The 13,258-nt window shown below is 48.0% G+C and overlaps 1 protein-coding gene across 1 annotated transcript; it reads right to left on the minus strand.

Moving 5' to 3' along the window:
- Positions 1-8,353: 8,353 nt before the first annotated feature.
- LOC6604133 (cytosol aminopeptidase) lies at positions 8,354-10,258 on the minus strand. The gene is made up of 3 exons (XM_002029034.2): positions 9,164-10,258; positions 8,646-9,110; positions 8,354-8,587 (listed from the first exon to the last, which is right to left on the minus strand). The coding sequence occupies exons 1-3, from the start codon at positions 10,214-10,216 to the stop codon at positions 8,447-8,449; spliced, it is 1,659 nt and encodes a 552-aa protein (XP_002029070.2). The 5' UTR covers positions 10,217-10,258; the 3' UTR covers positions 8,354-8,446.
- Between the last annotated feature and the right edge of the window lie 3,000 nt (positions 10,259-13,258).

The raw sequence follows: 13,258 nt of genomic DNA on the forward strand, positions 1-13,258 counted from the left end.
ATATACGTTTTATAGTGACATCTTAAAGGAGTGTGTGTACCAAATTTGGTTACTCTAGCCTTAATAGTCTCTGAGATTTGTGGTTGCCCCAGATTTTCGTCCTTTGCGGGGGCGGAAGGGGTGTGGCGAAATTTTTACACAAAACGGTCAAGGTCCGATATCACAGGAGTGTGGATACCAAATTTGGTTGCTCTAACAAAACTGTTTCGTGATTCTGGCTGTAATAATTATACGATCTGGTTGAGATTTTGCACTCTAGAGAATATAGTCATCTTCTACGATTCTGCGAGGGGAACGTTGTGAATTGCTGCGGACACCGCATCTCTACAGTTATCCCGATACTAAGATAAGGCTCTCCTCCGGCAGACGCCGCTAATATTAAACACACGACAAAGAGTGCGTGCGAGAGAGACAGAAAATAAGTCTGAGCGTGACGTCGGGCGCTGCGTAGCCAATGAAAATTGATTTGTTCCTTTTGGCTATAAAACTAATCTGATCTCATTCAGATTCAGCAATCTGATAGATATGGTCATTATCTATGATTCTGCGTTTTTTTTAATTTTCTCGAATCTGTAATATTGTGGATTGCAACAGATTTTCGTCCTTTGTGGGGGCGGAAGGGGGTGGGGCGAATTTTGAGATATACGTTTATAGTGAATCTAACAGGAGTGCGGATACCAAATTTGGTTACTCCAGCCTTAATAGTCTCTGAGATTTGTGGATGCCCCAGATTTTCGTCGTTTTCGTGGGCGGAAGGGGGGTGTGGCAAAATTTGGACACGAAACGGATAAGGTCCGATATCACAGGAGTGTGGATACCAAATTTGGTTACTCTGGCTCTTATGGGTTCTGAGATCCTTGAACTCATATTTTGCATTTAACAAACCGACCATGAAACCTGTGTGTTTAGAGAGAGAGACAGAGCGAGAAGGAATGAAATTGTTTTCTTGATTCAGGCTATAATAATTATACGATCTGGTGAGATTTTGCACTCTAGAAGATATAGTCATCTTCTACGATTCTGCGTTTTTAATTTTCTCGTATCGTCGAAATTGTGGATGCCACAGATTTTCGTCCTTTGTGGGGGCGGAAGTGGGCGGGGCGAAGTTTTGAAATATTTTTGTAGCAGTGACATATCACAGATGTCTGGATCCAAAACATGGTTGCTCTAGCTCTTATAGTCTTTGAGCACTAGGCGCTGAAGGGGACGGACGAACGGACGGACGGACGGACGGACGGACGGACGGACGGACGGATGGACGGACGGACGGATAGACGGACAGACAGACAGGGCTCAATCGACTCGGCTATTGATGCTGATCAAGAATATGTATACTTTATGGGGTCGGAAACGATTCCTTCTGGACGTTACACACATCCACTTTCACCACAAATCTAATATACCCCAATACTCATTTTGAGTATCGGGTATAAAAATCAGCAAGTCAAGTGGAAAATAGATTCATTAATCGGATAAAATTATGTGCGCATGGTTAAATGTTCTATATAGCTAATAATATTCGACGGAATACCAAAATATAGCAATATAGTTTCCAATCCTTGGATCCTCCGATTAACCTATTATAATCCAAGGGGATATTTAAATTTTCCCCCGAAAATAATGAAAATTTATTAATGTTACCGCAGTTCAGGTGAAAGATATTGTTAATGTGTGTGTGTGTGTGTGTAGGAAGCTGGGTTGCATTCGGTACATAAACCGTCTACAGTTTGGTCGTCGCAACTTGAACTTGAACCAGTTGGACTGCGGAGTGGGTATCCTACGGTGCGCAAGGGAGGATCTGAAGACACGGCGACAGCCCCTGATGATTGCGATGGAAGATGAGTGACAGGCAGCTATGGTACTTTTTCTGATACTGAGTTTTATTGAACAAATGCATCTCCTTATATAGCTAGCAGTGGTACTCTTATTCTATGGGAAGGAACGCACAGGCTCCTTGTGAGTGTATTTTTAGATTGGGTACACTTACTCTGTGCGGGGGTTACATTTCAGTGCATTTACTTAGGTACTTGGCAGCAATAAAGTAGATAGTTTATTGCTTGATCCCTTTTGGTGGGTTCGAGTATACAAGTGCTATTGTCTATTCTTAGTTGCTAATGTATTTTTCGTGTCGTCATATTCATTCACATGAAGTGACATGGACAATTTTATTTATTAGTATTTGTGTATGAGATTGCACTGTATATTCCTAATATTCATTAAATACATGTCTGTGGCTGAACATTCTCCCGGCCGTTGAACTGGTGCTCAACCATCGCTCAAGTCGACGGCAAACCGGCGTGCAAGGGGTATAGGGGGTGATGACATGGCTGGATCGTGATTTGATGGCCTTGGTTTCCATATTAGATACTTCTCCCGGAAAATGAAGGCATTGATCAATAGAATTAATATTGCTAGGGTTGCGTAAGCCGCGAGTTGATGGTGCTGCACGGTGGTGAGATGGTGTGGCAGCTCGTGATGATTGATGGTTGATAGTTGCTGGCGTAGATCATCAAGTTCTTGATGAAAGTCTGATGTCTGGTTCTTCAGTTGCCACATTGGTGGCGAGGGTGATGTGTCCGGTGGGCTCACGTCGCCAAACCGAGTGTAAGTCGATTTTACTTCGCTAATTGTGGTGCTGAAGGTGCTGATGCTTACTTCAGTAATGCGAGCAGTGCAACCAGGCGATATGGAGAGTAGACCAGTTCCTTTCAGTGTTATGGTTGTCGGAACTCCGTTGCATACTGCTTGAAGTTTAGTTGTAGAATGCGTTGCGAAGATCCATTTATTTGGATGCTGAGTTTTTAGCCACACCGTGTCATCCTTTGTGTGTGTTACCTGACAGAGTGTTTCTGTTTTATTGTTAAACAGTTGAAACTCACAGCAATTGTCCACATTGAAGATCGTCTGATGGTCAAAGCAGATGAACTCCTCGTTGTGTACTTTAAGACAACGTCGGAATTCATCTTGGGTAGTGCCCATGAACTGGTCTCGGTGGATTTTCACCGTTACTATGGTGGTTCTGAGGTCAAATAGACTCCAGCTTGTTGAATCCCAAAACGGAATTGGGATGATGCTGAAAACTTCGAGCTGAGCTGTTGAGACCAGCGGTAGCGTCAGCTTGAAGATGACGTGTTTTGCAGTCGGGGTTCCTTCGGCTCGCATGATTCTGTATAGTTGAATCACCTCCTTCGTTGTGACCGGCAGCATTTGATCTTGTGGCATATTATCCCGTATCTGGTCTAGTTGGTCTATTAGTTGCTCGGGAGACACCAGCGTGGAGCTTATTCTCCGATGATGAATACCGATTAGGACATCAGATATGTCGGACTGCATTCGTTGGAGAGTTGTTGTGAGCAGGGTTAATTGTGCTATTAGTCCTAAGTACGCTTGAGCCAGATGATCGCTGTGATATGACCCTCTTTCTCGGTTGATAGTAGCCATATGCTGTTCCAAAACTTTTAGGCGATTATCAGTTGTTACATTGTCTTTTCTGACTACGTTTATTGTCGCGTCGACAATTGATGTTTGGTTTTGGAGCAGATGTAGTAAAAAGTCTTCATTGGTTTTCACTTTCTCAATTACTTGAGTCATCTCTTCTGCGTGTTTTGCGTAGAGAACACCAAAAAGACTGCTTGCTACATTTCCTATGATGTCCAGCGGCGATCTGCGTTTTCGAGAGTTTTTCATTAAAACGCTTCCTGCTTGTAGCTCGTAATGCACATGTTGAAAGTCTTGAACTATGGAGTTACATGCCGGAACATTTTTTAATTCAGGGCACATGTATCGTAACTCTGAAATTCCAGCAGACATTAGTTGCATATCCTTCCAATAGTCATAGTATACGATCATGGTCCACTCAGACGTTGCTATTCTTGATGTTCCAAGTTTCTCATAGAATATTCCAGGCTTGTTTGCGAATTGTGTCACATTTATTGACTGTGACAATGCTAATGGAAGCATGAGCAACAGCACCACTAATGTTGATGTTAATGTAGGTGACAATTTTGTTGTTCGCTGTGTGGGTGGCTCATCAATCTCCGTGGTGTCACTGATCACGTTGTGGGAACGTTTGATTGCCACATCTTCTGGAAAGAGCGGCGCTAGACGAGTGATCGGGCGCTTGTATACGCCAAATGCTGTCTTAACGTCAACCACTCGTACGTGGTTGTCCTGTCCAGGATATGTCTTAATGATGCGACCCATTGGCCACTTCATTACAGGAAGGTTGTCTTTCTTAACCAAAACTAATAATCCTTCAGGTACGTTTGGTGAAGCGGTCTTCCATTTATGCCGAGCTTGCAATTCTTGGAGGTATTCTGTAGACCATTGTTTCCAGAATGAATGCTTTAGACGCGATACCAAATCCCAGCGCTTGACCAATGTTCTTCCTTGATGATCAGTATTGACGTCAGGAGGCGTTGTCAATGGTTCACCAATCAAGAAGTGTCCTGGGGTGAGCGCTGTTGTATCAGTGGGATCATTTGACATTGGAGTGATGGGTCGAGATTTGAGAATTGCTTCAATTTCGATTATCACTGTGTTTAGTTCTTCAAATGTCAATGAGGCTGTGTTGGTGGTTGTTATCAACAGCTTTTTTGCTGATTTTACCGCCACTTCCCAGAGGCCGCCAAACGATGGAGCCCTGGGAGGAATGAATTTAAAATCCACTTGCTTTTTGTTGCAATGATTCGTGATCAGAGCACTTGCCTTTGAGCTGAATATAGAGTCTTCTAATTCTCTAAGCTGGTTGTTTGCACCCACAAAGTTCGTTGCATTGTCGCAATGAATAGTTTGGCACTTCCCACGTCTGCTTAAGAATCGACGCAGGGCGGCCAAGAATGCATCTGTGGTCAGGTCGCTTACCAGCTCCAGGTGTACTGCCTTTGTGGAAAAGTGGCAAAACACGGCGATGTACGCCTTATCGGGTCTTTTGCCTCGGATCTTATGGTGGATCGAGATTGGTCCACAGTAGTCGACGCCTACATTAAGAAACGGGCTTGCTTGTGTGACTCGTTGTGCTGGGAGATTGCCCATGATCTGGTGTATCAGCTTTGGTGTAGCCTTGGTGCATCTAACACAGCTGTGGATGATGCTTCTAGCCATTGTCTTGTCATTGATAATCCAATATTGTTGTCTTGCGATTGCCCTTAATGCTTGAGCACCACAATGCGATTCCTCTCGACAGGACATCGGCTGCGTTGTTGGCCGATGACACGTCGTGACGCCATTGTGACTGATTTGTTAATGCCTGGATTTTGGCTATTCGATTTGCCACAAAGGTATGGTATGTTGATGACGATGCGTTTATCCAGGATAAAACAACGGTGGAATCACTCCAAAACCATCCTGAAACCGTTGTAATGTCCATGTGCAGATCCTGTCGGACTCGGTTTGTGAGCTCACTGCAGCACAAAGTTCTAACAGTGGTAGTGATTGTTTGGCTGTCGGCGCCACACGTGATTTCGAACAGAGCAGTCTTACTGACACTTGGTTGTTTTTGTATGTAGCGCGTACATATACTGCTGCGCCATATGCTCGTTCTGATGCATCTACAAACTTATGGAGTTCTTGGGTAACTGGAATTTTACCATCGTAGATATGCCGGGGAATTTGCATTTTGTTCAATGTTTGTAAGTCGTCCCGGTATTCTTTCCATTCGGTTTGGTGTTGTAATGGTAATTCGTTATCCCAATCCAGTTTGAGCTCCCAAAGTTGTTGCATGAAGATTTTTGCCTTTACTACCACCGGTGCAAAGAGTCAAAGATTTGGGCCAGTTCGGAACATACCACCCGTTTGGTGATGCGTGTAGCCTGGCTTTTCTGTGTTCGTCCACACAATGTATCCTTCTTCGGCATCCAGATGAGACCCAGAGTTTTCACGCTGTAGTGCTCTAGTGTCTCTCCTAATTTTACATCGGTCACAATATACATCCAATGGGGATTCCTTGGAGAAGTTGCTCATTGTTGGAGCACCACTTGCGCAATTTGAATCCGGACGGTAGAAATATCTTATTTAGTTCTTGTCGAGCATGAATTGCCTCTGGAATCGTGTTTGCTCCAGTTAGACAGTCGTCAACATAGAAATCTGTTTTTAATGTTGTTGATCCTACTGGTAGTCTGTCTTTGTATTGTATTGCCAAATGATCCAGACATTTCGTTGCTAGGAACGGAGCAGCTGTTGTCCCATATGTTACTGTTTTCAGGCGATAGTACCTGATCTCTTCGGATGGATTGCTTCTCCAGACTATCATCTGATGGAATTGATCCTCCGGATTCATCCACACTTGGCGGTACATCTTTTCTATGTCCGCTGTGAATACGTACTTATGAATTCGAAATCCTAGCAGAATGGACATAAGTTCGCTCTGAACGGTGGGTCCAGCCTGCAGAATGTCGTTCAAAGATTTCCCGCTTGTTGATTTGCATGAGGCATCGAATACTACCCGAAGCTTTGTGGTGGTGCTCTCAGGTTTGAGTACACAATGATGTGGAATGAAGTAGTGCCTTTTGGGAACTTTTGATGCTGGCTCAATCTTCATATGTCCTAGTCCTTCATACTCTTCCATGAAGTCCACATAACTCTTCCAAGTTTCTGTTGAGCTTCGCCGCTCCAACGCTAGGAATCTTTTTGTTGCGGTTTCCAAGGACTCCCCCAGGGCTGAAGGGTGTTCGCTGTTGATCTGGTAGCAGCAGCGAGTAGTAATGCTCGACTCCGATTTACATGTCTGTGGCTGAACAGATATAGTGTTTTTTTTTTTAAGTTCAGAGGAAAGGTAGCATGAGCCTACAAGAAGAATTTACAATCGTTAATATTTTCCGTCATTTACCTCCAGTATTTGAACTATTTAAATAGAGGGGGCTTAAGAGGGCTAAGTTCGGGTTTTCAGATACATATATTGTTGTTGAGGAACCAAAATTGAGGCAAAAACAATTAAAGTCAAGTATTTAAAACAAGACAGTTAAGTAGAAAATTGATTCATTAATCGGATACAATTATGTGGGCAGGGCTGAGAGATCTAGATATCTAAAAATATTCGACGGAATATCAAAATTGTTTCTGCTTCGAACTGTATTGGGAAAAGCAATAATGCAGCTGGCTGGATGACAACAAAGCAATAATATAAGTCCAGTCCACATCATTGCAAAGCGACTGTCCCTGCATGGAGCAAACTGAGATCCTCGCCCGCATACAGCCAAAGCATGTCCATTTTCAAGGCGCGGTATGGACGACACAAAAATGTGACGTGTTTTCGGGAATTAAGAACAAAAGATTGTTATCCCCCCCTGGACACAGCTGCAATGGAGCTGGAGAAGGCGACGGGGACGGGGACGTCGCTGTTGATTCAAGGGGCGTTGGCCTACAAGATCATCCGCTTAGCGAGGGGCCAGAAAGCGCCTGGAACACATTCTTCAATGACAACAAATTTCTGCTGCAGATCGGCAAAGATGTGAGGCGCCTGTGTCCCGACATCTCGTTCTTTCAGCAGCCCACAGAGTATCCCTGTGACATTGTGGTGCACAGTAAAGGCGAGCACGGGCGCCGGCTTCACAAACGGGTAGTGCCCACGGTGCTCAGCTCGGCGAACGTCCTGGCCTGGGTTACGTACAGGGCATGAATGAGATTGTCGGACCCATCTACTATGTGATGGCCTCGGATCCGGATCTCTCGTACCGCGCCCACGCGGAGGCAGACTGTTTCTTCTGCTTCACGGCTCTAATGAGCGAGATACGCGACTTCTTCATCAATACTCTGGACGATGCGGAGGGTGGTATAAAGTTCATGATGGGCCTGCTATCTAACATTCTGAAGACTAAAGATATAGCATCTGAAGAGCCAAGAGCTGCCTCCGCAGTACTACAGCTTCAGGTGGCTCACCCTCCTGCTCTCGCAGGAGTTTCCACTGCCCGATGTGCTGCGAATTTGGGATTAGGTATTCTCGGACGAGCAGCGCTTTAATTTTCTCATCAAAATCTGCTGAACCATGATATTGTAAGCATGCGCTGACTTTGAACTGATTCATTTGCATTTACTGATGTATTTACTGATTTATAGAATCCAAAGGGAAGCAATTTTAGAGAACGACTTTGCCTCGAATGTGAAGCTGCTGCAAAACTATCCACCCATTGACATAAACGTTGTGATTACTCATGCAGTCTCCCTGGCGTAGCACTCACTTTTAGTGATACCACAGATATTATATATAATACCCGATTCCGGGTAGAGTCTGACAAAGCAATAATCCACAGTGTCTAGTTATCATGTTCAATAGTTGGAAGCCCAGGACCCAACAAAAGATCGAACACTAGCGCTGTTTCTCTGTTTTATATGCGAAAACATATGTAAAATAGAGTGATCATAGCTGAAGTGTAATTTTGTGTTCGTGTGTGGCATCGTCAAAAAACACAGTAAAAAATATATATAACATTGGATTCCCGTTAGAGATTGATTACTTGGCCAAACGTGGGGCCGTATCCTTGCAAATCGTCTGAGCAATAAACTCCACCAGTGTTCGGGTCGGGCGGCCGGCCATTCCCTTGCGCAGATACTCGTATTCGAAGCCCTTTGTCACCATAACATTTGTGGCATCCTTTGAGGGAGAAAATCCATAAGATCTGCGCCCCAACAAAGCGCCCCACAATACTCACAATATGCATCCACTGGCCACAGGGCACAAACTCACGGAGAAAGGCAGCGGCCTTGCAGGGACGTCCACCTCGGTCAATGCCATAGTTCTGCACGTCGCTGCGTCCCCCGGCACGCACGGCCTTGCTGTAATATTTCCACAATGGGAAGCGCCACACACGATCTCCGGTATGCATGCTGGCGTGCTTGATCTGCTGCCACAGGATCTCCGAGTTGGTAAAGACCCCCGCAGCCGACTCATCCAGGGCCTGGCGCATGTAGCCCGAGCAGGTGCCGACGTCAATGATGCACTTGGGACAGAAGTTTTGCGCATACAGCAGGGCGTCTGCCAGGACCAGTACATCCTCGTGATCGGTGCACTGGATCTCGATGGTCTTGCCGTTCATGGACTTGACCATGTCCCCAGTACGGACCGAATTGCAGCCCACTACGTTTTCACAAAGAGGTATCAGGCCGCGAATGTTGACCTAAGAACAGCATTATTATTCAAGGAGATATCATTTCTGTCCTGAGTACTTACCGGTAAACGCAGGCCAGCCACAGCTCGACAACAGGCCACCACAACGGCGGCCCCGGTCATGTCGCCACGCATATGGAAGAGCTCATGTTTCTCTTTCAAGCACAATCCTCCAGCATCGTAAGTCACGCCTTGGCCCACCAGCACAATGGGGCGCTCCTCGGCACAGGTGCCGTAGTAACTCAGCTCCAGGAAGATGGGTGGCTCGCACGAAGCCTTGCCCACAGCCAGGAAGGCGTGCATTGACTGGCTCTCGGCCCAGCCCTCGACCTTGACCTCCACATTGACACCGGATTTGCACAGCACCTTGACGACATTCTGCGCAAAAGCTGTGGGTGTGAGGAGGTTGGAGGGCATCTCCTGCAGCTGTCTCGTCAGGTTCTGGGCGGCTGCCTTCTGCAGACCAATGCGCCATCCTTCGAGGTCGCAGACCTCGTCTTTTCTTGCGTATAAGTCCAGCGACGGCACTGGAATCCTGTTCTGTGGGTTACGCAGCTCCTGGTAGAGCCAGATGCCCAATGCGGCCCCCTCGGCGGCGGACTCGGCGTGGCCGCAGTTTTCAACTTCGATTCTGTCGGTGTCCAGCTCGGCCAGGATACGGCAGGCGGCGGCCACGGAGCGACGGATCGCCTCCTTCTGTTCGTCGTGCACCTCGTAGGGATTGTAGCCGAGGCACTCCTTGCCGAGGCCGACCACAGCCACCACAGAGTAATAGGGGATGCGCTCTGGCTCGATCGCGAAGAAAAGGCGAGCCTCGCCCCGCTTGGGCATGGGTCCGGACATGCGGAGGACCTCTAGCAATCGGCCGGCAGTCTTCTGGACATTGTACCGCCAACCGGCCGCGGTGAGGACGCCAGCATCATTGCGGTCCGTTTCGTCGGCGAACACGCCGACCACAAGTCCGCGGGATGGAGGATCCGCACACATGTCCATCTGCTGGAGCTGCAACATCTGGTTTACCGCCTGCGAGGCGGAGCGGCGCTGGATAGCCTGGGGACGTGGTCGCAGGCGCTGCGGGAAGGCCTGGGAGACCAGCCGACGTACAACGCCAAGCATTATTTTTCGTTAAGCCCACACAATGTACCAAATATCAGAATATACGTATTTCGTGTTCAATTTCTAGCAATAGAGAATGCCAAATTGAGGCGATGAATGTACTCCATGAGAAAGTGACACTCACTTCAAGGGCTATTTGGTCGGTACATTCAGGAAATTCGAAAGGATCAGTATCTAAAAACGAGTGGACATCGGCCCTTCACTCACTACTGTTTTGGTTTGGCTGTCCTCGGAGGAGTAAACATGTCGAGTATGTATATCTTTGACAAATGGGGCTAACAAATCATGAACTCTTGAAGGGCCATGGTACTCAAATAGATTTGGCTCTGGATGAGTGTAACTTCCAGAAGGAAGCCTTTTCGTCCTATGAGCGTCCTTGATGAGCACCTAGATATCAGAGACCATGAAAGCTAGAGCAACCAAATTGTATATCCAGACACCTGGACCCGTCCGCCCCCACAAAGACGAAAAATCTGTGGCATTCACAATTAACGCAGAATCGTAGAGAACGCCATATTTACTAGACTGTCAAATGTGGATGAGATCGGATCGTTATTATAACGACCAAATCGCCTTCCACGCGCTTACTCATTCTCTCTCGATCTCTCTATCCATCTCACACACTCTTTCTCGTGCAGTGTGTTCGCTCTGGCGGAGGGAAGCGAGACAGAACGGCGGGCTTGTGTGTAAGAAAGAGAGAGAGGGAGAAAAGTTCCACTCTCCTATCTCATGACAAGTGCGAGCATAATTCAGAGTTAATTTCGTTCCCGCTCGTTAAAGAATCTTTTTTGTATAAGTGGGTGATAAAAAAGAAAGGTTTTTAAAATCAAAACGTTAGAGAATACAATTTATTTGGCATACGCCTAACTTTTAAAATATTTCAGCGAAAAATAAGTTTAATTTTACAATAAGGCATCGCCGTTACAAAGTGCCGTGACTAAATGATTCCTTTAAAGTTTCGATACTGCATCATTAATTCCTGAAAATTTAGAATAGTTTTTCTAAAATAAAGAGACCGAAAAACTTGGGTGACTGCAAATTTGTATTTTTCGACGACGAAAAAAAAAGGAGTGCGTGCGTTCGTTTTCATAGATTTTTCTCGACTTCTCTTCATATTGTGAGGAAAGGTATTCCCACACATAGGGGGCAGTATAGGGTTAAGCGCTAACGACCGTTATCCGGGGATATCCGGAGGCGGCGAATTCCCGAGGAGAGCTCTCCCGGGGTCCCAAGATGAGAGGGGAGGACCCCTGGAGAGAGAGCAGCGGGATGACGGGATCGGGCCGGCAGTGGCCCAGCGCATGACCAAATATGGTCATGAGATCACGCCACCAGCCAGGTCCCGTTGGAAAGCGACAAGGGAATGAAGGAACGCCGATGGAAAAATACGGGCACCGCATGGCGGAAAGTGCCGACGCAGAAGCGAGCCTATAAGAGGAGGGCCGCGACCAGAAAAGAGGACAGTCCACAGACGGAGCCAACAAGAGTGAAGTGAATAGTGAGCCACGAAAGTGAAACCAAGCAAAGGGAAGAGAACCGTAGAAAGCGAACGCGTTGTGTGAGGATTAAGAGGCGGACTCGAGCGTGCAGCCAAGAGCCAAAGACTCAAATCCCTTGAACCAACGGCGCCCCGCTTGAAGCGCATCCCTTCAGGAGTGAGGCACCCTCGGGCCGAAAAGCCAAGTGAGTCGAGTGAGAGCGAACGCGTCAGGCGCCTGACTGAGAGGTGGATTTGGGCCCCGTGCCAAGAATCGCTAGCCCCAGTCAGTAGAGCCGGCGGTGCCACGCTTGGCGACGCCGTGGGGGGCCCAGGGAGCAACGCGCTCATCGGACCACAGAGGAGAGTCGGGAGGAGATCCAGCGCCGGAATCCGCGTAGCGTAAGATAGACTTAAGATACCAATAAAGCATTTTAACATACCAGTACAAGACACAACCCGTGCCTTCTTACTTGTCGTCGGGGCAACATATAAATATTGTTGCAGCGAGCCTACCGACCGCTGAGCCAGCCCAGCTGCATCAGACGGAGATGAACGGTTCGTTACAACTGGCGCCCAATGTGGGGCGCCCCTTGTGCTTGCCGACGACTCCTCTTCCCTGGCCGTACGCGTCGACCGGGTGGACGCCCGCTTCGAGGCCCTCTCACTGGGCTCCTCCTTCCGCGTTGTGCGCCCCCTCCTTCCTCTCTCAGGCCGCTCCTCGCGCTTGCTGGTCCGGGGCTCCTCGCGCTTGCCGGTGTGGGGCTCCTCGCGCTTGCTGATGCGAGGCTCCTCGCGTCTGCTGGTCCGGTGCTCCTCGCGCCTACTGGTCCGGTGCTCTTCGCGCTCGCCGGCGTGGGGCTCCTCGCGCTTGCTGGTGCGGGGCTCCTTGCGTCTGCTGGTCCGGGGCTCCTCTCGTCGGCTGGTCGGGGGCTCCTCGCGCTTCGCCTCTTGTGCGCGTTTTCTCCGCGGTGCCGGCTCCCAGCTCACCAACTCCAGATCGCTTCCTGCATCGGTGTACCCCGGCGATACCACCGGGGACATCGTCGGTCCCGTGGATCCCGCGGTCGACAACAGCGGTGAGGCCAATAGCTGCAGCTCCGGGGACCTACTCCTGCTCGCCCTTTGCATGTCACCCATGGCCGGATACCCGCGGCGAATCCATTTTCGCTGCTCCGTCAAGTATCTTATTAAATGATGCTGCATCTTACACTTTTTTTCCTTCCACGTGGTCCTCCTTTATAAGGGCTCGTGCCGGTGCTCACCGTTCCCTGTAACGGTGCCTTACATGGGCCCGTGGGACGGCTCTCTCTTGCCTTCCAGCTGGCTCTCTCGCTCGCTCCCGTTTTGAAAGTTATCCGCGCCTCTCGCCGCGTTAACCCTAGTGTGCCCCCTGGTTTTGTAAGCCTTCCTTCGGTTCCCACTTCTTCCTCCTTTTTTTTATATTTTTTTTTATTTGGCCCTTTCTACTTCCAGGTCTGGCGACGTGTTGTTTGGCTTCGCCTTGAATCTGGTAAGCTTCCCGAGTTCTTGGGTTCCTCATCTCACCTTGCCTTTTCTTTCAG

This window comes from Drosophila persimilis, unplaced genomic scaffold, assembly GCF_003286085.1.
Source record: "Drosophila persimilis strain 14011-0111.01,24,50 unplaced genomic scaffold, DperRS2 tig00001845-arrow-arrow-pilon, whole genome shotgun sequence".
NCBI classification, from domain to species: domain Eukaryota; kingdom Metazoa; phylum Arthropoda; class Insecta; order Diptera; family Drosophilidae; genus Drosophila; species Drosophila persimilis.